The sequence below is a fragment of the Semicossyphus pulcher genome, unplaced genomic scaffold (genome assembly GCF_022749685.1).
Source record: "Semicossyphus pulcher isolate SPU_LCO1_2020_fin unplaced genomic scaffold, fSemPul1.0.p SCAF_9, whole genome shotgun sequence".
Lineage (NCBI taxonomy): Eukaryota > Metazoa > Chordata > Actinopteri > Labriformes > Labridae > Semicossyphus > Semicossyphus pulcher.
Genome location: NW_027211770.1, coordinates 30,161,384 through 30,187,487, shown reverse-complemented (window position 1 = coordinate 30,187,487; position 26,104 = coordinate 30,161,384). Strand labels below are relative to the sequence as shown.

The 26,104-nt window shown below is 42.7% G+C and overlaps 1 protein-coding gene across 1 annotated transcript in view; it reads right to left on the bottom strand.

Annotated features, from left to right (window-relative positions):
* Positions 1-2,501: 2,501 nt before the first annotated feature.
* LOC138584499 (semaphorin-7A) overlaps positions 2,502-26,104 on the bottom strand; it is a 49,643-nt gene continuing 26,040 nt past the window's right edge. The window contains exons 9-14 of the mRNA XM_069656749.1: positions 22,786-22,894; positions 22,333-22,540; positions 11,997-12,112; positions 10,163-10,335; positions 8,209-8,264; positions 2,502-5,817 (exon numbers count right to left, since the gene is read on the bottom strand). Coding sequence (XP_069512850.1) covers positions 5,471-5,817; positions 8,209-8,264; positions 10,163-10,335; positions 11,997-12,112; positions 22,333-22,540; positions 22,786-22,894 — 1,009 coding nt within the window. The 3' untranslated portion in view covers positions 2,502-5,470. The remainder of the gene's footprint in view (positions 5,818-8,208; positions 8,265-10,162; positions 10,336-11,996; positions 12,113-22,332; positions 22,541-22,785; positions 22,895-26,104) is intronic.

Genomic DNA, 26,104 nt, shown 5'->3' with positions numbered 1-26,104 from the left:
CGCTGGCTGGTGTTAGATCATCTCTACTATTGGAGCAGACAGGTTTGACACCCGTGTTACCTTCGTGCTGATTGGAGGAGTTTATTACGAGCTCCAGACTCGATCATCGATCAGGGAGGAGGAGGAGGAGGAGGCGACAGCTTAAAGGCTGCAAAAACATGGAGCCATCAAAACAATGGGGGGAACAAATGCAATCGTGCTCGTCTTAACTCTGCCTCACATGATGTCAGTGGATTTTACAGACTGAGTAAATTGAACTAAGGTTGTATATTTCTTGTTAATGCACCAACTATTGTCCAGCAGATGGTGATGAAACATGCTTTGTTTGGAGGCTCCTCCAGCTGAGGTTCAACCATTTTGTGATCCGGTGTGAGTTTGCAAATGTCGATAAAAATCCACCTTCTTTCAATTTAAACAACTTAGCCTCGATGTTTCTCCGAGATATTTCAGAAGGAGGCCAAAATCAGACGTCTTAGATATCCCAGCAGGAGAATGAATCTCATTCTGTTTCAGCACATGATAAAATAAACTTCATTTATTGTGTCTTAAAAGGGAGAGAACCCCTTAAATTTGATCAAATAATATTACAGCTACTTCTTTCTTTGTAAAACTAAATATAGAGCTTCTTAAGGCATGAATTAAGAGAGGGTTTTAATTAAAAAAGGCCCTAAAATAACTTTAATATACTAAAACATTAAAGAGGTAGAGCTGCACGGTGGTGCCGTAGTTAGTCCTGGTTCGAATCCCTGTTCAGACGTAGTGGGTCTTTCTGTGTGGAGTCTGCATGTTCTCCCTCGTGCATGCGTGGGTTCCCTCCGGGTACTCCGGCTTCCTCCCACGGTCCAAACACATGCTCGTTAGGTTCACTGGTGACTCTAAATTTGAGCGTGAAAGGTTGTCTGTCTCTATGTGACAGCCCTGTGATTGGCTGGCGACCTGTCCAGGTGCAGCCCCGTCTTTCGGGGGACGGCTGGGATATGCTCCAGCATCCTCGTGACCCTGAGGATAAGCGGTATAGAGAATGGATGGATGGCTAAACATGTCAAATGAAGAACAGTAAACCGTTTCTTTATACTTATATTTTATTAATTTTCACCGCACATGTTCAGGGAAACACATGTCAATATGGATTTGTTACATGAATATCTATTGCACTATAGATATTTGTTTCTTTTAAAAATACATGTTATGAGATGGCATTCGACTGGCATGGCACCAATATAAATCTCTTTTTTAATAATAGAGTTTGGCATGTTACTTTTAAAATTAGATATATCAAGACACAGAATCGTGGGCACACATCATGTACAGTACTCGACACTCAAAACCCCAGAGCAAACAAAACGGCGACCCGCTTCACTCGACATCGATTCACTTACAGCAGATAGCGTGATCCACTAAAATGGTTTCCTGAAGGCAGACCAAGAGCTTGCTTTGACGGAGATTAGCCTTTTATCGGACCGGCTGACGATGACGAATGTAACGAGCGATAACTGAATGTCGATAAAGCGGCCGTGTGGGTATCCACATCAAAGCAAGGACTTGAACAAGGAGGAGATGCGGTTAGAAGTGTTGGTAAATGCTATAGATCTTGATTCCACACAGTGTGGGTGTTTCAGCAGAGCCTTGTTGAGTTAAGGAGGATGATTGGGGAAAATGCTGACTGATGAATCCTCCTTCCCGAGGACAGAGGAGGGGGGACGCCATCAGCTCTGCTCAGCAACAAGCATCCGACCGTGTTTGTTTAATACTCTGTGACACAAGGTCCTCTCTCCCGGTGTGAAAACAAACACTGTGTCCCAAATCAACACTATAATACAAACCTATGTATGTTCTACAAACACCTAAAGTACACTTTAACTCAAAATGCCAGCTTGAGTGTTGATGGACACTATCGTCCAAATACAAACAACTGAGACAGCAGAGGTATTAACCGCTGGAAGAGAGATTAAGGAGTCTGACTTTAGCAATGGTGGACCGAGGCTGTCAAAGGGGAGCGAGTAAAGAGCACAAATATGGCTGAATGCATTGGACCAGGACCAGCGCACAGATTTCTAGCATTAAGGGCGGCTTATATGGCACTGTATTGCATTTTCTCCAGTGGAGGGGCACGCCACATTTCGAGGGGCACACTGCATCAACTTTAGGGCATAAGATCAGCCTCAAGGGCAATGCATCAGGGTTTTCTCCACTGGGAGGGCACCCTAATCTCATTTTCTCCATTGTAGGGCAGCTTAGATTGCACTGCATTGTGTTTCCTCCTGTACAAGGCCACCCCGGAGAGCCCTTCTTTCAATTTAAGGGCAGCCTTTGGGGGAACTGAAAGCATTTTCCCCACAGTGAGGGCATCCTAGCGTGCTCTTCATCCCGTTTCCTGCTGCTAAAGGCCAGCCCAGATGGCACTGCATCAAGTTTTCTCCACTGGAAAGTTTCAATGTCTCCTCTAGAAGGAGCTCTGGATGAGCAGCTATAGAGGGCACTTGAACGGCACCCCGGAGGATAAGTTTCATGTATCGTAGGGGCAATCAAAAGGCCTTGTTTTTGCTGTGCTTCCCCCTTGCTCTCCCTCTGAGTCCACCCGTAGAGTAATGTTCCCCAGCGGCTTCCAAAATGACCCAATTACCAAGAAGGAGTCTGGTTAGGTTTGGGCAGCAGACAGTACGTGGTGGAGAGTAAGGAAAGGTCACTGTGGTGCTTTAAATAAACCAGTAGAGACGGTTGGAGATCGGACATGAACCATTATCTCCCATCCAACAACCGCCCACTGCAACCTGTTCTCTGCAGCCATCATTTCCATGCTACTTCCTGCAGGGTTTCTACACTGGCTATAGTGTGGACTTGGGACACATCGAAGAAGCAAATGTGTTGCCTAATTAGCGTTGAATAGCATGGGTCTGTTCTGTCATGGTGGAAAGTGATAACAGCTCTCTCTGGGTCAAATCACGACGACACATACACAGCAGTTATAGGTACAGTATAAAGGAGGTTACACAGGAAAACGCCTCGAGCACGAGTCTGAGTATGTTGAGTTAGTTTCCTGGCAATAGTCGTTTGCTGCCTGGACTTCATTAACAGCTTCTACTGAACGTGTAGCAGCACATGGCTGGTGTTAATTTCCCACCCTGATGGCGACACAAAGAGATTAATATGCATGTTGGACCTGCAGCAGCTTTGTGTTTCGTGAGATGTTGTACGCGCTGAGGGTTTGCCTGGCACACGATTTTATGCGAGGTGAGGAGCGAGGGATTCTGCAAATGAACATAAAACGAGGCAATAAGCGTCGGGCAGATGAGTTGGCTCAACATAGCTTTGTTTTTTTTTTTCGATTCTTTTTGGCACAGTCTGTAGGCCGCGTCAGTGCAATGCAGAAAGCGAGCAGATCCCAGAGCAGCAACACACAACCGAGCTGAGCGAGACACTACCCGGGCATCTCCACAGCCGAGAACATGGCCACTGTTGTATTCCTGACGGTGTAAAATAAAGTCTTTAACGTGGTCCATGACGAGCTGGCTCCATTGTCTAATTAGCTATTAATGACATCTCGGCCACTGTGGAAGGCTCGGCACAGCCAGAGTTATGTTACATTACTGAATGATAATTCTCAATGCTCTGGAGAACAAGCTAATCCGCTGCATAATTCAGAGCCCACTACTTCAGTCAGCTGATCAGTATTCATAAGGTTTCGGCGTTAGTTTTTTGGCATTGCAGTGCTGTCCAACTGCAGCTACATTCACAACTCGTCCTTCTTCTTACATTCAGCTTTAATCAGCTTCTGTACTCTTGATAAATTTTGCATTCTTAGAAGAGATCCTTGAGCCTTTGCGCTCTCGCCTCTGGTTGTGGTTGCTGCTGTACATGAGTGAAGCGTCATGTGGGAATCTGTCCAGCCTTTTGTTTCACAGCATAGAGATACAGGTATGAAAAACACAACCATCTTCTTGTCTACTTGCACTGATGTCCCTGGGGAAAAGAGGCAACACAGTCAATGGTTACATATCACGTTCTAACTATGGCATAGAAACCCAAACAATCAAGACACGTACATAGGCAGCAATGGTAGAAATCAGCATCTGCAGAGCAATAAAATACAGAACAGACTTCACAGGTTTAAGTACAAGCCTTTTTTTCCTCCAAACGAACTATAAAATGCAAGCCTAATATGCAGTTCCATTTAGCATCATCTGCCCTTATGATAATGTAGGTATGTTTGTTGAAATTGCTATAACTTAACACCTTGTTCACATCTTTATGCATTGTCACGTTGGCATTAATTTGCAGGATTTTAGCTCCTCTTTATCGTTGTCCACTCAGCTGCCAAAGACAAATGGACACTTGGAATTTTGCACCAATGAAATGTCGCCAACACACCCAGAATTAGCAAAACGATCACTCTTGCTTCATGTGACACGCAACCATTGTTTCATCACAGCAAATCTAATAGAAAGCATCAAACTTTCACATTAATTGATTGACAAGAATTTAATTATTAAATGGTTTGATGACGAGGCTTTTCCTCTCAGAAGAATCTGAGGTGGTTTTTTTCATATCCTGCGAGAGCGAGGGTTTCATTTCTGATGCTCCGGGGGAGGAGGAAGGACGACGGATAGAGGAAAAACAATGTACAAAGCTGTGAACAAGGCGTAATAACGATGTCTGATACCATCTGATAAAAAGATGCGAGAATCTGCCTCGTCTGAGGAGGAGGTGCTGAGACACAGTGATGTTCGAGAAGGAGCTCTTGCCCATACGCCTACTTCCTGTCAAATAGCTGACACTTCCTCCCAGCGATGTTGTTAGACTCAGCTGCACTAATTATAGCACCAAGTCCAACCAAGTATGCAGTATTCTGCCTCGACTGCAAAATTGTGCTTAGGAGTTTATGTCCCAGAAGTGTTAAGGCTTTTTAATCTCAATACCAGACATTTTCTAAGTTCTAATGAGCTATACTAATGGAGTTTAACAAGATGAATGAAGAGATGTAAGAGCGGTATTAAAGGTTTATAGATTCACAAATAAGCACAATCAAGTCAATTTCAAAATAAGTAGAGAAATGTTAAAAGAATTGGCCTGGTATTGGTGTTTTTTTTGCCCAACTCATACGATATGTTTATCTCTTTGAGTCAGAGAGGAAAGGTTCGCAAAGCACCCAACTTAGGTCGAATCAAGACGATTCACTAACAGTAACTTCTTCAGTCTGAATCTTAATGAAGGCATCTTCCAGTTCTGATGTTACTAAGACAGCTGCAGCTATAGATATGTTACTTTATGCAAAAATACAGAATAAATCCCTCATCTGCACATTTTCTGGACTCTTTCTTTAAAAAATGGAAATGGAAAGAGGTGAACACACCATCTGACCCAACCACGTACTTCGGTGCTGTGCGAACCTCAACTTCTAACAGTGGCTCCTCGTCTATTCTGTCATTGGGAGCCAGTAAGGATGAGGGGTTAGCATTAGCGTTAGCTGCAGTTAATGGAGCCAGAGGGCAGCCACGGCGAGCAGGAGCGACGGCCCCAAGGTGGAGGCCAAGGAAGCAGCGATGAGCCTGCCGTTGTTCACCAGCCTAAAGGAGATCACCTCCACCTTGAATCCGTCCTCGGTGGCCATGCAGCGGAAAACGCCCTCCTTCAGGGGCGTGTCGACAACGGGCCCCAGGACGCAGAAGTCTCCGGAGAAGAGGCAGGGATAGTTCTTAACGCAGTGATCTTTCTCCCAGCGATAGGTGGCGTGGAAGGAGTGCACGGGGCAAGGGAGAAAGACGGAGGTGTTGGACTGCACGATCACTTCTCGGGGGGAAGTCCGACGCAGTTTCAGAGCTGTAGAGACAAATTAAATGGTTTTATGTGACGAGTTTACACAGTCGGAGTCTGTTCCAAGGTGTTTATATAAATGAACTTAGTTACAGATGTTGCTTAAGGACATAATCTGAAAGCTCTCGTGATTATTTCCCCTGATTTTACAGGGCTGTAACATTTGCAACCAAAGTAAAACCATCATTTCACATTGCTATTGTAAATGTTGACTTCTCTTTATGAACGCCTGATATAACTCAGTGGTGATATAACAAATTAGTTATTCAGCTCATACTCTATATTCAGTGCCCTACACGCCTGCTGTTCTGTCTGTTTTGTCCTGGAGAAGCAGGAAGCTGCCTCCGGGCCCCGGATCTTCAGGGACCCAATGTCCTCATATTCATTATGTGACTTAGTTTGTGGTTATTTGATTAGTGGCTAATGAATTTGGGAATATGCTCCACTATAGTACATTATCAGCTGCAATGATAAGTGCCTTCAGGCTGGTCCTGAATCATCATCTGCCTTTTACAGGGGGCATGTGCCAAGCTGTCAATAGGGAACCATAGATCCATTTTTGCTTGGGGCCCCCTGGCAGGTTAATCCAATCATGATGTGTACGCGAGGAAGAGGAAGTCACGCTGAGGCGTTGCATTTTAAGTAACTTGCTTGGTTTGAATAAACTGAAGGAAAGCCAAAGACGGAGGCTCCTGTGGATGATGAAAAATGAAACACCACTGCGTCCAGAATTTAAGCTTCAACATCAGAGGATGTGAAAGTATCAGCTGTGACCGACATCACGATTGAACTCTTGTAATACCACCAGATAGATCATGTGACAGCATTTCTTTTATGTGATTATTCTGTCCTGTCATGTTTCCCATGCGGGTTTAGAAAACGTGTCGTTTGAAAAGCCATGAAGACCATGTGACCGCATTTTAACAACATCACCACAAAAATAATATTTGTCTCCAAACAAAAAACATTATATTCTACACGTCCTGACCGAAAGACGCAAAATGTTACTTCTGCAACAAAGAGTTAGCAGAACATTTGCTAACTGGATGAGGGAGTTACAGAAGGTGTCAATCTAATCTTTGTGTTGTTTTTATTCTGCTCTTTGACCGCCTGCAAAACACGAGGCGCACCGCACTGCCTTTTTTGTTGAAGCCTATATTTAAAAGCTACTGTTGTCAAGGCAACCACCGAATCATAGCTGTCATTAACCTAACTGTTGTACTGTAAACTGACAGAAGGCCCGACAATCAGAAAAAACCCCAATGACGTCAGGCACTTTTCGGCTTTGAGTTTTTTCAGCTCGAGGCGCCCAGAGTGTTTCCTAAAAAACGTGGGCGCGCAGAGCGGAAAAACACGAGGCGCTCTGCAACGCAAAAGAAGCGCGCAAAAAGCCTGTCATTGAAAACAATGACAAAAAAGCCCCCAGTTGCTAAAACGTGTTCTGTCTGATCGGGATCTGACACTGCAAAGGCTAAAAAGCTACACTACAATAGAGGAACTATGCTAGTCTTCTACATGAATCATCAACAGATATGGATGATGGGACACGTAGCTTTGGCTTCACTCTTTATTACCTCATTATAAAGTCATCAGTCAGAATCATTAAAGCATCCATCAATCCTTTTGTGCTGTTCTGATTTTCATTGTCAGCTGAAATAAATTAAAAAGTCAGCTGGAGGTGGAGTTTTTAACAAAGTCATAGAGCTGTTATGTCACATTGCTGACAAAATCAGATGTCCGACAACTAAAAATAAGGACCCAGATTTTGCGTTCTTTTTTCTGAAGTCAGTGAAAAAAACTCAAGCAAATGTTAACTGTTGTCATTCTAACCAGCGCACATGCAGCGCTACGTTGGAGAGCTTGGCAGGTATTTATTAAAGCGAGCTTTCCAAAGCGTTTTGTGTTTTTAAGTGAAAACTAAATAAGCACTACTTTGTGTGAGCATCCATATTTACTAACTCTTATACGCGATGATATAGACGGTGTAGCATTCTGTATTACACTCATCAATGTTTTCCTTTGCTCCATGATATCGTTTAAAGTTACAAACACATTGCCTCTTATCGCCTTTGAGTGTTAGTTTCTGGTGAAATGGATCATAAGTTGTCGGAGTATCAGCGGACAGGACATGTGACACCTCTGTCGCAGCTGGCAATGTTCAAATGTGATCCCTTTCAGAGATAGCCTCCCCTTCAGAGGGGAGTTAATGTCGTCATTATTCGAGGTTAAAACTGTGTTTTGAGCTCTCACAGGGCCGGATGTGAAAAAAATTCTCTCCCTGCAGGGTTTTGGACTCTGCTCAATTATATGATAATCATCTTTTTACTGTAGCCGCTCAGAAAGGTTCCTTTTCTGGTTTAATTAAGAGAGAGTGGGAGAGAGCAGATAAGGGCTCACCAGCAGCTTCCCCACAAACAGAGGAGTTGGAATGGTCCAGATTCTGAATGAGCGTCCTGTCGGAAAATAATAGAGAGACAAATTAGCGGCATTAAACAGTTTCACAAATGGCTTATGAGCCTCCACATCAAGCGCCTGTTACATACAAATTAAAACATGCACAGACAAATCATTCAACAATGTCAGGGGGGAAGGAGTCGCAGGCTCATTACAGCACATGATTGATTTTCATATTCTCCCTTCAAATTGGAAATTAAAAGTTCCATTAAAGCCAGAGCTCTAAACGAGGGAGCGGGGCTGTGTTAGTTCAACATGCATTTTTGATCAACTGTAAAAGTTTCATCACCTCACAGCCAAAGATTGTCACTTGCAGATTCATATTTTTGTGGGTCGCAAAATGACCGCAGGATTAATGCATTATTTACATAACACTGTCTTAAATTATCTAATAAAAAAACAGTGTAGTTTACAGAAATTACATAATCATTTGTTTGTTCAGATTTTACAGTTTGAAGCATTTCAAGAAATAGCACCACAAAGAGCAGGAACAACGACGTCACTGTGTTTCTATTGCAGATCGGGATGTAACGATACCCTCAACTCACGATACTAATCCCGATACGATTTACTAATATTTATAAAGAAATATACATTTAAATAATCGTTTTAGTTTTGAGGTTGAACAGTTGATTTATTTTGATGTAAAAAAAAAACTTCGACATAAATCAGCATGATAAGAACTAACTATAATGACAGAAACAAAAATGTATTTTGCTTTTATAGTTTGACTCATGTCCCATCTGTTAACATGGAGGAGGCGGGCTTTATGACCTATACTGCAGCCAGTCAGCAGGGGGCGATATGGAGGGTTTGGCTTCACTTTTAGGGAGCTGTCATGTCGTCCATCTTTTTATACAGTCTTTGGTTGACACACACAACCTCATGACATGTTGGCTGCACCCGCAGCCATGACACACTCTGCAGCGCGTCCGCTCCGTGGACGGTCTGTTTATGTGGCCACAGCGTTAACAAAGACCAGGACGAGGTGTCGGGACGGGAATACACTCACTGAAAAGCTGCCTCTCGTAACTGGAAAGCCCTGAAAGCGTAACCTAGGCGACACTGCGTGTGACAGCAGCAGCAGCATCGCGTGCTGAAAGTTTACATGCAGGTGACAAAACAGGATGAAGCCCCTGAGGACACATTTTTTGGGACGCAGCTACAGACTCTGATGCACTGATGAAGGGCTGCACTAAAATGAGTTTTCTGCTGATAATTCGTGGAAAACCGATTGCACAGGCGCACATCACAATTGCGACGGTTAAACTATTAACTAACTATACCTCTATTCAGCTACAGACGCAAAAGACGTGATGATGAAGAGAAGCCAAAAGCAGATAGCGCCCTCTGCTATTTAAAAAATAGTATTGCGATCATGTCATCGATTTGACTCGTCACTTATACGTATCGATTTTTAACTGCATTGCGAGGTATCGTTACATCCTTAATTGCAGATGAAACACTTTAACGCTGCTCATAAAAATACTAAAATCTCTAAAACTCAAACAGGCACAGAGTCAAAATAATTTCTAGAGTGTTAAAAATTCAACAAAAAATTGTTTGGATCAATATGTTTTAAGTGTTTATTTGGTCAAATCTGATGAAAATAGACATGAGATTATTGTATTTTTCTAATCCAATCCAATACTATTATCAGTTATTGTGGTTTATTTATTTAAATAGCTTAAATAAATTACATTATCCAGATTCTGAATAACAAAAATACCAATGTATGCACTGGCAGACTAACAGGGTTCAAAGGGTTAATGCTTCAGCTCTGGCAGCTCTGATGTTTTTTATTACACCCTCTGATGAGTCCCCTCTCATCTCCTCAGCTCATTTGAACACAGACAACAGCTCTGCAGCAGTGACATCATATTATATCCAATCATACCCAGTCGTGACGTTGTATCCGGGCGGGATGGCGATGCACCTCCTCCTGGCCCGGTCCCAGCCGCAGTACGGATCTCGGGAAAGGATGCACTCCCTGCATGTGTCGCCATAGCGGCCGCAGTCAGCCAGCGGCAGCCGCTGGACCTCCATGGCTGTACCCACGTACAGGTGCCCCTGAGGAGCGGATGATACAATACACAATATGTTTTATGATTCAATAACAGCAGGAGTATTACTGGAATAAATCAGCCAGTGTTGTGTTCTTATTCAAAAGTGCAGAATGCAGCAGGTTTATTACAAAGAAGAAATACAACACGGCCTCGGAAACGGCTTCAAACCAACATCTGAAGGGATTTCCATACATATTACACGACGATGTCTAACATTATATAAAGGTTACTAAAATCCCGAATGGGAGCTAAAACAGCCTCATTCATCCCTACAAGCACATTTATGTGTTCAGGCAACTTTTCCAACATTGCAGGAATTTTATAATAAACCTAATTAGCTGTTAATAAATTAGCATGACAAACTTTTACCTCAGCAAAAATGTGACTTGTCTCAGGTTTTTTTCTGCCTTGAAATGCAATGAAAGAAAATGTAAGTTTTGTTTATTTTTAAAATGATGTAGATGTTTGAATCCGATGATTGCGCTGTGGCGACTAACCTGCACCCTACTGTGCATATTTTGGGGTCTAAATGCTCTAAGGGGGGTAATGTAACACCTGTTTCTGGTAAAAAAAAAAAAAAAAAAAGGATCTTAACAATATGAACTATTTCCTTAAGGAACTTTTTCTGAATGTCAGAGATTTAGAATAAAAATCTGAGCATGAAAGAGGCAAAAACAAAAACTTTTAGTGGACGTTCTTTGATCTGGCAGAAAGATTACTTCAGAGCCATTAAAATCTCGTTTCTCAGCCACTGGCTGAAGCAGTCCACTGGAGCAATCACAAAACTGTTAGTAGAAATTAGTCTTGGAAATGACTAATGTGTTTAATAAAAAGCCCAGGATTGAAAATGACCAGAATTGCTTTTTAATTTAAAGATTTATTTCTCTAACAATGAATCCTGAACAAAGGCTCACATTTTTAAATCTTAGTTCTTCCCTTCCTCTGTTCATCTCTAACTGAGACTGTGACCTGGTCCCTTTATGGTCACTAAATACAGCCACAGGATAAGGGCCTGTGCCCACTAACATTTTAACTAACAACTTTTTTGCACTGGCAGCACACACAACCGTAATTTCAGAGCGCTTCTTGCTGGCGTTTACTGTTGCTAGGTTACGAAAACTTTCTGGCAGCACTTCCACTTCACTTGGTAGTGGTCATTAAGGGCCCGATCAGACAGAACGTGTTTTAGCAGCTGGGGGCTTTTTTGTCATTGTTTACAATGAGAGGCTTTTTGCGCGCTGCTTTTGCGTTGCAGAGCGCCTCGCGTTTTTCCGCTCTGTGCGCCTCGCGTTTTTGAGGAAACGCTCTAAACGCCTCAAGTTGAAAAAACTTCAACTCAAAGCAGACGTGCCCGACGTCATGGGCGTTTTTTTTGATTGTCCAATTGGATGAAAGGAGAGGCAGGCCTTCTGTCAGTTTACAATATAACAGTTAGGTTAATGATGGCTAATGATTTGGTGGTTGCCTTAACAACAGTAGCTTTTAAATATAGGCTTCAACAAAAAAGGCAGTGCGCTGAGGACGCTAAAATGTATTGGTTTGTATAGAAAACAGCTGCTGACAGTGCTTAAAACACCGTTGGTGGACACAGGCCCCGATTTCTCCATCTTACATGTCTAAAGGGTGGCCTGATGTCTTATTTATGTTGAAAGCAGGAACACATACCTTCTGAGAGTCGATGGCCATGTTTAGAACGGGGCCCTCGTTGTGAAACAGAGAGTACTGAGATACGATGAAGACCCCCTCGCTGCTGTGGAGGACTTTGAGAACTTTGCCCTGATCTGTAAAAGAAGGAGAAACATTGTAAGTGGAGAGGACGGACGGATCACCGCTCTCCTGGGCTTTTCTCCAACCACTCACACACAGACACAGACATCTCTAGTGTCATGTGTTAAAACTTGTGCATTCTGGTTTTCTCTTTCTGCTGCCTGAGTTGCCGCCCTTGTTGCGCTGTCCAAAATGGTTTATAAATATATGGATTCGACTTGGACAGCTTCCACTCTTAAGATACGCCGGAGAGCCAAAGGCAAAATGGTCGACAGGGGTTTTTGATCGGCGTTTGTGAAGGCAGAGCTGCTCTGTTCTTGTTTAACCTCCAATGGATGGAGCCAAAAGCACAGCACTGGCTACGATAAAACAATAGAAGAAGAGCGAGGCTGAGCTCTGTAGAACTCGTTGAACACATTCAGCCGTGAAATGATGTGACTTTAATACTCTGGGTCAAATTGGATAAAAAAACACTGCTGAGATTTGTTTATGACTGAAACAATGAAGCATTCAATGTCCTGAACGTTCCTTCCTGCCTCAGGATGGACTCGTTTCCATAGCAGCAATAATTTGGTATCACCAGAGTAAAAGGTGGGGCCTTGTGTCCGTTTGCTACATAACTGATTGGTCATTGTGGGGGGAAATTGCAATGGCAACTTGTTGTAAATTCACAAAAAATTTTTGAATTATTGGCACCCATGTACAACAAACTCAACCTGCTTCTGACAGCTGAAACAGTAGCATAGCTTATGTTAGCTACGTTAGCTTGTTGCTCTGTTTTGGAACTGTATTTTAAAGCATGGAGACTTATTTTTCTTGCTGAGTTGTTTTGATTTCCAACCATGGAAATAGTCCTGATACTAGCAAAAATGTGGGATCATATATCAGTAAGAACACCAGTCAGTGCACCAACCAGATTATTTATTAGACCCCAAAAGGTCAACTTGTTTTACAGGAGAAAGATGTGCCGCGCTGCCAACGTGGATGGATTACAGCCTTCTCTGGTAACTTCTGTTTTACAGCAGCAAAGAAGTGATTTCAGGTCATTTATCACTTCAGTCAGGAACATTCTTGTCATAGATTTAACCATTTATTGCCAGATGGAAATACAGTTATGCTTGGCGCTGATTGCTCCACTCCTAGGTTGCTCCCTGGGTAAGCCAACAGCATGCTATGGCTTTCCAAGGAGCGCAATGCAAACCCCCCTTGGGTACTGAATATAGAGTTGGTAAAAGGCTTCAGACTACAAAGGAGGAGGCTGGGGTGGTGGAGGCAAAGCATTGCCAGCAGCAGCAGCTATGTGAGTAGAAGGGATGAGTGAGAAGGAAGCTGCATTTAAATGGGCCGCCTCGTTGTGAGAAGCGGCTGTGATTGGTGTGTAACTGATTAGAAACAATGATTCAATCAGCTGGCTGTCGGCTGATTACAGCTGGGGCGTATGACTTCCGCGTCCTGCATGAACGCAAAGCTTCACATGACAAGAGGAAAGAAAAATAACAGTGCGGTGCAAACGTTAGTCAGAGCTTGCAAAATGTCAGCAAATAAAATCTGTAAAAACACTGAATAAAGTAGTTTCATGTGTTTTTCCAAAGCTCTTCTGGGACACAAAAGAAAGAGATGAGTCAGAGATGTATCTCCGGAAGAAGTTGGCTGTATATTTATTTACCTTCTTGTTTCAGTTATGACTTTCTAAGTGGATTATAAAAGAACGTTCTTTGGCATTCACTTCCTGTTTCTGTTTGATCATGTTTTACAAAGGGTTGAAACCTGGGCCAGACCATAAAACTAAAGTTAGTACAGTATATATCGCTGCTACAATCGTTGGTTCTACCATTTACAGGTTTGGGTTTGTGTAAAATGAACTTTTGTTTTAGTTGTAAACAACGTTTTTCCTGCTTCCAAATCAAATATTCTCATTGAGCTCTTTTATTTTCAGAAAATGACGACTGGTTAAGAAAAGATGTTTTTCAGAGCTGGAATAATGCAAAGAAAACAAAAAGTTGATTTTCATGTTTAAACAACAGAATGTTTTAACTCAGGAAGAGTTCACAGATCAATAACCTGGTTTATAATCACAGCTCTCATGCATCTCTGCATGCTCTCCTCCACTCTTGGAGCAGCTCGTCTTTGTTCGATGGCTTGTGACCGTCCATCTTCCTCTTGATCACATTCAGGAGGTTTTCAATGAGGCCGGCCACGACACGTAGAGAGAGATGCTGATTTAAGGAACATTTGGAGCGGTCTCTTATGTTTTTCCGGAGCTATATATACTTTATAGCAAGGTTATCCATTTGGTACTCTGTATTGTACAAAAGGCAAGTCCAGGTATCAGGAAGAAGAATGAAACATAATGAACAAATGAAATGAGCACCGTGTTTATGTGGATATTTGCTCTAACTATCAGTCGGTCCAAATGAAGTCTGCTTCATGAACAGGGTTTCCAATTTTCTGGACGATTGCTCAACAGAGTCACAGTCGTGCTGGAGTTCGGTACACCTTGGTTCAATTATGCACAGTTGGTCAATAGTTCCGTCTTGCACGCAGCCTGGTTTTTAAAAAGGACTCATTATTCTGGCTGTGAGCGATGACTGTTTTATGTAATGGGCTATTACATTACGAGACAGCTAAAAGCAGAGTCACTCTCACTGATTGTTTACAGTCTCGGGCACTGCTCAATATTTCCTCATTACCTTATACCTTTTTGGTGCTCTTGGGGTATTTCATTCGTCTGCAGGGAAATGAACATGCAAATCTCACCTTTTTATTTGCATTACTTAAATCACTGCCTTCAGACAACGGCTCACTCCTTTCCAAATAATGACTTTACAGATTTAAAAGCTCCCTGCAGGAACACGCTCCAACTTGTTTCATCTTTTGTCACGTCTCAGATTATTTTACGTCCCCCCACTGTGAAAATGTGATTACAGTGAAACCTTTTTATCCCACATCTTCATTTCCTGAATGCTCCCTGCATGAGGCACGTTCACATTTCTAATTATGCAGTCAGACTCTTCCTGTCACTTTGTCCTGAACCCCCCCCCCCCCCGTCTCATTTTTCATAAACTTCAACTCTTCTTCCTCTGCAGATAACGCTCCCCATTTCAACCAGTTTATTCTCGTATGATTCTTTAATCCCGTCTACAGCTATTTTCAGCCCTTTCATCAAAACGATGTGTCAGCACAAAAATAGCAGCAAGACGTTCCGAGAGCAAAAAGGGTGACAATGCTGAACTCGTGCTGCATCTGCTGAGAGAATCTGTTTTTGCTTTTATTTATCCAGGCAGAGTTTGCTGAGCAGATACATTCCTTTACATTTAGCACCTCCCTTAATACCTTTAATACACAGCTGAACACTTAGTATCTAAAGCTTTGACTGTTGGACAAATACACTCCTCCAGCTGGGCTAAATCTCACCTTCGTTTGCTAACAAGCTCTGTTTCACATCTCTCTAAGGTGCAACCTACACATTAACACTGAGTTACTGTCCTTTACAAACTCATATTTTCACCAGCTGGGAGCCCCATTGGTCTCCCTTTCTAACCTTTAAGCTGCTGCCACCTCGATGTCATGTGCTGAAAAGAAAACAGCCTCTGATCTGGAACATAAAGTCGGCTCGAAACAAGTGTACCGCTCTGACATTTGTTCCATCCCTGAGGGCAGCGTTCTGTTGTATCTCCTCCATGACCGAGCCGGTCCGAGCGGCTCTGCTTCTTCTGCTGGTCAATCTGTCTGTGAGTTACTGAAAGGAAAGAAATCTTTCACTGCTGCCCGTTCCTTTATTCTATTTCCAACAGTCCCAAGCCTCAGAGACTCGTGCTCCAGTTTTACTCTGGCTCATAAGGTTCTACAACCTTTTATACATGCTATGCTACTTTTTTTCTTTAGTCCTTCGGGGCCTGACACAACACGCAGACAGGCATCAGATGTCTTTAAGCTGTTGAACATCAGCGTCTGTAGAGTTTGCAGTGAATTCAGTACTGTTGGTTCTAGCTGGGGCTGCCTGATGGTGCATCGGTTGGTGTTGTTGCTTCACAGCTCAACGGTTCCTGGTTCAAATCCTAGTTTAGACGTAGTGGGCCTTTCTGTGTGGAGTCTGCATGTTCTCCCTCGTGCATGTGTGGGTTCCTTCCGGGTGCTCCGGCTTCCTCCCACAGTCCAAAGACATGCTCGTTAGGTTCATTGGTGAGTCTAAAATTTCCTGTAGGTGTGAACGGTTGTCCGTCTCTGTGTGTCAGCCCTGTGATTGACTGGAGATCAGTCCAGGGTGTAACCCCGTCTCTCGCCCAATGACAGCTGAGAAAGGTTCCAGCCCCCTTCTGACCCTGAACAGGATAAGCTGTATAGAATATGGATGAATGATTCAAGCTGGCACTCGATGAGTCATCCCTCTGACCTCTTGGGAACACCTCAGGATTAGACATCAAACATTTTGGACATATTCTTCAATAATATTTTAAGCATTCAACAAAAAATAATTCAATAACTGTTGCGCAGTGTTGTGTTGCGTTGTTGTTGTGCTTGCTCATTGTAGATTATAGTTCAGCTGCTTTAAAGAGGGGGTATTATGCTGTTTCACATTTGAAGTCATATAATGTTACAATGTTTGATGTCCAGACTAAACGTGGGTGAAGTTTTAGATCTGTAGGTAACAGTATGTTGGAGTAATCCCCAGGCTCAGCTCAGTCTGCAGGCTGCTGTGAACGCCAGGTTTCACACAGTTTTTTTTCTACAGCAGGCTTCTGAGAGCAGGCCAATCGGAAGAGAGCTGGCTTGTAGGGGCGGGGTTACTTAAAGGGACAGCACTGACTGAGTCGTTTCAGACAGAGGCTGTATGAGGGCCTGCACAGAGCACCAGTGTGAGAAAAATGAGGTGTTTTAACTGTAAATTATGCTGAGCTACTGCACTGGTATCACAGAGTGAAATATGAAGCTTGGAATTAGCACAATACCCCCCCTTTAAATAAAGCGTAAGGTGTCCTGAGATGACTTTTGTTATGATTAGTAGCTATATATGAAAATTGGATTGATGGATTAATTAGAACGGTGTACATCCCAATCAGGGAGCACTGAATCTGAGTCAGAGTCAGCATTTCATCGGCCTAAGCATCCAGTGGACGAGTTCTTGCACTGCCTCAGACACATCATTGATTTAGAATCCAGCGCTGTCTCTAAACTAGTTTTCACTGCTGTAGAATCAACTTGACTTCTATCCAAAAAAAGACTCCAATGAAAACCAACCGTCAGCTGGGACATGAAACCCAAGCAGGAGGACATTTATCAGAGAGAGACGAATCACCACAACCACGATGCTGCTAATAATACTTGATAACAAGCTCCTCCTGAGCGTCGTCTGCAGAAATCAGGTCACAACCAGCTAAATAAAAAGGATTGTTGGTAATTCAAAATTAACCTTGAGCATTAAAGTAGTTTTGCAACCTGCTCACAGCAAACATCAGTGTCTGCCGTGTTTGAAAGGTGACAGATTGTTGAAGTAGCTGAATATTATATGCATATATTCTACTGAACTGTTTGCTGGCAGGTGATCAAAACACAGAGAAATTCACTTTGTCAAAACCTGCGGCGTTCTGTCAAACTGCAAGTCCCACCGAGAGCAGTTAGACAGTTAAACACTCGGAGTTCACGCTAACATATTTAGCTAATTAGGACTCTGCAAACTGAAGGCGCCGTCCCGTCGGTTTGGTCTGGGTCAACATTATAAAGTGGATTCCTTTAGCCTCCGAGTGCATCTCTTTACCAGACAGCTGTGAGTCGAATAAACAAGATGTGTGCTTCTGTGGGTGGGGAGGAAATTAGATGAGTAATGTACTTTCATAACAGCCACCAACAAGGTGCCCTTGTGCATGGCACCCACAGTCTAGTCATTCTACTTCAGCTGAAGTGTTGAGCGGCCAAAGATCAGCTGAGAGAGAAAAATAGAAAAAAGGAGATCCGCTTATAGATGAACTGTTATTCCTGAGAGGGAGCAGAGGTCTAAAGCTCCACAGGTTACCTGGAGTGAGTTATTTTCAAGATTTAATTAAATTAATTTTGCATGGGACTGTTTAATATTCACTTCACAAACAGAGCAGGTTACATAAATCTTAAATGATCCCGCTCTCATTTTAACATTTTACACTCTCTGGATGCTACGTGTGATAGATTTATTTAACAAAGAATTCACAAACTGTTGCTCTTTTTAATCTGCAATACTGCTGTAAAGACAAACATCATTATGGCAGCTTAATGTGGGCATATTGCGTCACCAGAAGCAAAAGAGGCATCCAGCGTGAAATATAAAATACGTGTCAGGCAGCGACATGACTTTCTTGACAGTAATAAAGGTCCATTACTGTCGCTGTTATATGCAGGTTAATCTCATCCTCTGCTTGGAGGCTATCAGACCTCGTTGACACCTCATTTACTGACGTTTCGATCGGCTGCAAAGTCCTGCTTGGTCTTTTTAGTTCACAGCTAACTGTGCACACACTCCTATCCTGCCGGCTCTCCTATCAACACAGACTCAACTCTATTACTATATTAGCTACTGAGCTAATGGCAGAACAACCTAGAGCCCCCCCAAATTCTGTGCTTCACCCATTCTTACGTCTGCACCGCGGTTCTGGTCTGTCAGGCAGCGCGGGGCCTCGCCCACAGGAAGTGTGTTTGATCATCAGCGCAGCAGAGCGCTTGCCTAAAGAAGCTGGATTCATGAGATCACAAGATTGCGCGAGAATTGTGAAATCACGCGATAACATCAACGTTAAACAGAGCAAAACACAAACAACAGTTCAGTTTGCACCTCCGAGGTTGATTATCTGCTCATTTGGAGATCATTCTGTGATTTTTGTGCTTCTACCATGGCTGAGTACACGACTTAAGTAAAAGTGTTCTTTTTTCAAGATTTCAGTGTGTTGTTGTTACGAAAACGGAAAAAAACAGGAGGCAGCCTCCGGTCTGTACAGGTGTGTTTTATTTTGAAATGATCGGATGCTGTATGCTGTTTTCGTGTGTGACTTCCTGTTTGGAACGATCTGCTCTGTTCAGCTTGACGCGTGCTTGAGGCGGCCTCCGTCAAAAATAGACCCGGGGCGGAGCAGAGCAGAGAGAAGCTTCTGGGACGCGCCGGAGATGGCCCGTGACGCGTACTGTGGAATCACGAGCATTGACTTGAATGGGCGGGATCGACTCCGGAGGTCGGGGCGCACACAGAACGCGCCGGAGACGGACCCTGTGGAATTTGAGGGTTATTTCCAAGGCATCAAATAGCGGCTAAAACGCACAAGGTACCCTTCAGCATCGGCATGAGCTCACCAGACCTTCAACTAGATCTAAAGAACTTTAAAACCCGTCAGAGGTATATCATAGCAACTCAGATCTAACTGCTGTTAATGATGTGGTAGAAAGACAGAGAAAGTCTCCTTAATGCAGAGGTCGGGGGCGATGGATGGGCCAAATGAGACAGGACCTACGCCCAGGAGAACACGGATCAAGAACTGTTTTGTTATTGTTTCCGCCCACCAACATTTGCAGTTTTCTTTTATGATCTCTTTACATTGAAGATAAAATGAGGTCCAACTAACAGAGCGGCAACAGCAAGAAGAATAAAGAGTAATGGAGCCATTGGCCATGGCCATCACATCATTTTCATTTTGGCCATCGCATCATTTTGTCACCGATGTTAATATGTTCTCAGACATACCAAGCAGACATCCAACAAACTTTTATGGTGGACAGATTCTTACCAGAAGAATTAACCAGACCAAACAAGAAGAATGCCTCAGAGTCTAATTAAAGCGCACTAAATAGATTAGTTGTGAATTTAAGCCTTGACTTTTTCTTCCACAGAATATGCCCAATGGAAGGTGATCTCATCCCCTTCAAAGATATTTATTGTTTGAACACCCAGAGTATTATTTGTTCTGCAGGCTGCCACACTAATATCTGCCTTTCCTTTTTCTTGCACAAAGATTAACGGTGCGGTTTGTATCTCCGAGCAGCGTCTTCTAGAAGGATATTTATTGGAATTCCTGTCGCCGGGGAAGACTAATGTCCCAGGGCTACCCAGAATGCATCTGTTTCGATTTCACTGTCACTGGTCCTGAGGTAGACCCTGTCTCACTTCCACTCGTCTGATTGGTTTAAACTGCTCTAATGCAACGATCCATCAGGAGGAGCTGCCTGTGTGTCTGCTTCACTCACTAAAGATTAAATTATTTTAAGGAGTGAGACGCTCTCAATCATTTGCAGAGATATACGAGAGCATGTTTGAAATTAATTATGCAGATTGATGAGCCTGATTTGTTACAAGGCTGTGAATATTTATAGCAGCAGCCCTGAAGTGGAGGTGATGCAATATTGAAGAGGAGAGAAAAGAGGCAATCAAACTGGAATTCAGAAAAGTTCAGAGGGCTTTTGTTCGCCTTGTACATTTCTTTTCACAAATCACAAGAGCAGAAATATTCAGGAGGGACGGCGTGTTCCTTCACATGCCGACGCCTGCTCTTGAACAACAACAGGAAACATTCAGCGACGGTTGAACAGCAGATCGCCAGTGTGACCTGTTACTCCGGCCTCGGAAACCAGCGCCACTTAAACTGCTCTAGTTTCTTTTTAGGCCACCACAGGGGCTGTTCATAGCTCTCCATCCTTAGTGACACAGTTAGTAAAGCCCACAGCGAGAGGCCATCATCCTGTCTTCTTGAACACTAGATTGTTTTCTCTGCGCTATTATAAGAGCCAACCCAGAAATGCCTGATGAATGACAAGCATGTACAGGCACTGCAGGAGCGAGAAATTGTACTCAGGAAGATGACACTGACTCGTCTTTCTGTGAACTTCAGTGATGCTGAGACGCTCATACACACTCCAGCATATGACTTGTGATGGTTGCCATAGTAATCTCCCCGAGGCACAAGGCAATTTTTGGAGTAACTGCTATGGGCAACGGCAGCGCCTCAGCATCGCTGCTTTGATCAAATAGAAAGAGTCGTGCAAAGAGGCAGCAATCATTTGAATGGATTTTTTAACAGAATAGATTCTGACCTTGTGTCAACTTTCCACATTTTCCACTATTAATGGCCTCAGTTACAACATTTAGTGCATCCTTCAGCTTAGATTTTATTGTTTTTGCAACCTATAAAGGCATTGATTAAATGCCCAGCAAGTCTTTTATTATATTTGTCCTCCTGCTTGCCTCTGACTGGGAGAACCTTGGATTGTATGACTCACCTGCCCTGATATATGAGTGCAAATACTGACATGCATCTTTATCAGTCGCAGAGAATATCTCTGTTCAATCTTGCTGCCAGAATAAACAGATGTGTAAAACCTTCTTGCAGTTTGGGCCGTCATATATTTGGTTATTATAACTTTACGCTAACAACGTAATTTCTTAGATGCAGGATTCAGAAGTATATTCAGACTATTGAGGTTGAAGCAGTGAGGCCATAAAGCAGCATCAGTCAGTATTTTCTATTAACCACATCACTATGTGTTTTGTGAAAGCAGTTGTCATAGGAACAAACCCACAGAGAATGATTTCTGCAGCTCTACAAAGCTTTTTAGCCTCTCCTCAGTTCATTTTTTTTTTTTTAGGTTTTTGAGCACATTTAATGTCTGGTTCGGTCTCAGCACTGTCATCAATCCCATTTCCAACAAGCAACGAGAGCTCTGACGCCACATGCCCAGCACCAAACCGCAGCCTGGCAACGTCAGCAACTAGCTAAGGTTGAGAACGAGACAAAGAGTCGATATGTTTTTTGATTCAGACCTTGGGGACTGTTGTATTAGGGTGGAGACCGAACCAGAGATAAAACAAGACAAAAATAAAAGACAAACAGCATCCAGTGGGATGATAATGTTCCTCTGTGTCTCCTTGATGTGCTATTAGGTAATTCTGCTGGAGCTACTTTTAAAAGCAACGATATGTCGTGACTGAGCAGTTTTTGAAAAGTTATGCACAATGTTTTCTGGGTAATCCTCTGAATATCGAAGGCATTCTCATCCCCAGGTCATCAGATATCTCTTTGTCACGGCCTCTTTTGCTGGTCTAGTATTTGCTTTCGAATTCGTGGTTAACATTTAGGCGGTAAGGAAAAACATCTTGGTGTGGGTTAAAAAGACAAAGTTGACTTACCGTATCACACAGGAAACAAACCAAAGTCTCCTGAGTAAGACCTGCATTATTTGACCCAGGCATCGCCCCCAGTTGACGTATTCATAGATGCACACGTACCTGTGCCGAGGTACAGGACGCTGTAGTGCTCATCGTTGACCGCCAGGACAATGTCCGCCACAGTGTGTGTGATCTGGTCGTCCGTGGGCAAGTCAAGCGGAGCCACACCGACAGGCCGAATCACGTCCTCTATTTCTGGGTGGTATCTGATCACCCCGAGGTTCTTGATGTCGTTGTGACCTCCCGCTGTCGAGTTTTTGCGCACACACTGAGAGGAGAAGTGATGTAATCGATTCAGAACAGGCTGGGTTCTTGAATAAACAAAATGCCCTTGGACAAAAGAATTCAAAATTGCTTTTCTTTTATTAACTCGTGCCATTCAAACGTAGCACTTCAATCTATTCACTTCTGAAATAAAGGCTTACTCATGCAATTTCTCTTTTTATCGAAGCACCGTTTTTTCCAATTGCTGCGACAAATAAAAGGAAGAAAAACCTTGCTGGTTTATCTTACCATCCCAGGGCGGGTGCCAATGAATGGGCTGCTGTAGCCCTTCAGTTTAGACGTAGAGAAAGCTTGGTCAATATCTTCGATGGAGTAGGCACAGATGACTGTTCTTCCCCTGAACAAAGGCAGAGAGAGGAGTGATTACCACAATAAAAGCAGGCCAAGAGGGAATGAAGGACATGCAGGGGCATAGCTAGAAATGAATAAGCAATCTAATGTCTACCCACTATATCTTTGACTACAGTTGACTAGGTCTTACGTTGGTGTTATGTTGAATACAAAAAGATGTTCTTTATCTCTTTCTCTTTCTTTATCTTTCAAACATTTACCCGTAATCCACGAGAAAAAAAAAACTGCATTTTTGAGCAAGTCCTCCAACAGATGTAACAATGCAGGCTGATTGTCTCTTTGCTCGAATACAACCCACAGAAATGTCATGGTTGAGGTTTTGAAACAGTCAAAGTTTAGATAGATTTATGCACCAAAACTACTTGGTTAAGTTTGGAAAAGTTTTTGGTTTGGGTTTAAATGTGAGCACTAGTTAGGTTTTGGTATTAATTCAGTTATATTACATACGTGATGTTAGATATTTAAGCAACATAAGCGATGGTATTAAGCCACGTTACGTATAATTAATGTTACAAACTTCAGTCTTAATGCACTGGAGTGACGTTGCACACGAGTCTTAAAGGAAGTCACTGTTGTGTTTGGTTTCACGTGGGACTCAAAACATGGCGTCCTGGGTGAAAGTCATGTTTGTTTCATTACATACTTATGCAACAACGTCACAAACTTAAAATAACACAGAAAGGCCCACTTCGTCTGGACTGGGATTCAAACCAGGAACCTTCTAGCTGTGAGGATTTTAGAATCTGCGTTGCAAATACAACATTTTAAGTACAAATGAATTTACTGTTGGGCCACGTTTTACTTCAAAATCTCTTATGGTTTACAGCACCGTACTTCCTATGGGGACCTAATGTTAACCTTTAACCTTGTTCATGGTATCTCAACGTTTTCTCTCTTCACTAACATGCGGTTGGTTTAGTTTTAGCCAGTGTTTCCAGTGTTGTTGCCAGTTTCACAACTGCTTCCTTTAAATTAAGACTCAGAACTTAACTCAAAATAAGTTCACTGTTTAGTGATTTTGTTATTCGTTAATGTAACTGAAAATAAAATCAGCACTAATCAAACGATGGTCAGATCATCAGATTGCAACATTTGTTTTCAGTTTTCAATTTTCAGTGTTCAATTTGCTAAATCACTAATTACATCTTATTACATGCCTCCTTTGCAGTTTGACAATCACTGACTTGTATTTCGTAATTAATACTGTGAGTCAGTATTTCTTAGACAATTAGAGAAATCTTTGGCACCGTCTTGCAGAAAATGACACCACAATCTGTCCTCTTCTTGTATTATCAGATCTGACAGCTGATCCTGCCGAAGCATATGTTGCAAACTTTGCTCATGATTATCTGCCTCGTTCTTATTCCCACAGAAAAACTGCAGCTACAGTTAAAAGACACAGAAAGTAACACTGACAAGAAACTTTATTTATTCCGAATCTGATATGATGAAACTTGTGTGTGTGTGGGTGTGCGTATTATGCGTCTGCGTGTCAGGGGGTGCTGCTGGTATGTGCTGTTTACTGCTGTGTGGGTGGATGAGTGTCAGTTACTGGCTTCTTCTTTAGTATATTTTACTTTGTTATCAGTTTGTTTCCAGTGCAATATTTGTGTGCTCGGTTTTCTGCTGCCTGACTTGATATTCAGACTTTCTGAATATAAGTAAATAAAGTCTGATGATTAAGTCAATATTGAACCCTGGATTATGTTTGCTCTCCTCCATTGTTATTCAGTGTGATGCTTTAAAGCCATAAAAGCCCAGTTCAGATCAATGATTCACGACGCAACAAAACAGTTTTAAAATGTTGCAGAGGAAATTGCAGCGGTGTGAACGGGTTAATTGCAGAGCGTCTGAAGCCGTTGCGTGGAGTTGCAGAAGATTTGACTTGTCAAATCTCCAAATGCAGTTTTAGAACTGAATGATGTCACTATTTCACTTCAGCCAATCAGGAAACAGCATAAATTGGCGTAGGCACCCTGTCTCTGGCGCTGCAGCAGCCTAAGACGCCTCCAGATCCTCTCTTTACAAACTCTCTGCCTTTGACGTTTATTAATCAGTGTTTCAGCTAACATTGTGAGCATGTCACTGTCATCCACTTCTTTTTATATCGATAACAGAAATCCAGCTAGATAATTCATGTAACCTGGACCTAATACTAACATTATAGTATGAACTAATGTTAAAGTATTAACATTAGTCCTACTGGGTTATTGTATTCATACTTTTTCTTGCCCTTGAAAACTAAATTACAACACAAAACATGAATGCAAAGTCAAGAGTGCAATCAATTGGAGGCCTCTTCATATTCAAGAAGGATGGCAGACATGTGTTTTGGCTGCTGTTCAAACTACTGTGTAAAAGTTGTGCAATCATTTCACAATATAAGTGTTTGCTATCCAGACGTGGTGAGTGTGTATTGGTTACCGATGGTGATGTGTTGTGCCTTATTCTGTCAGAATGTTTGACAACACAGCAGCTGAACAAGCTAGAAATAGTTTCCTGTCAGATTTCATCTGCAGTCAAAGATGTGAACAATAAACATGTAGCCTCGTAGCTATCAAGTTACTATGGACGCTCAATGAGCTTCCATATCGACCCGTTCTTCTGTGTGTAATTCATCTCCAACTATTGCCATAAAAGTTTCAGGGACATGTGAGACTTCCTGGACTTTTAATCAATACAATGAATATGTGTCTATATATGGTGTTGTATATGACTGGCGATCAGTCCAGGGTGTACCCCGCCTCTCGCCCAATTGGACAGGCTCCAGCCCCCCTGCAACCCCAAACAGGATAAGTGGTATAGATAATGGATGGATGCTGTGAGATCCTAACCCATTATCAGCTTGTTTCAGTCAAACAAAATGAGATAGAAGTCCAAGGGGACGGCTGTGGCTCTGTGGTAGGGTCGGTCATCTTACAATTGGAAGGTTGGTGGTTCGATCCCCAGCCCCCTCATGTCGAAGTGTCCTTGGTCAAGACACCTTAAATTGCTCCCAGTGTAGTAGCCAAAGTTAGTATGAAATGTGCACGGGATGGCTGTTTCTTTAATTATTGCATGTATAAGTCAACATTTCCTCATGAAACAGTTCATCAGATATCTTTTATGTAATCTTACAAATGTCCATCTCCTTCTCATCCCTCGAGATACAGACGGTCGTGTCTGTTTCTAACAAGTCGTAAACCTGAAGTTGTCT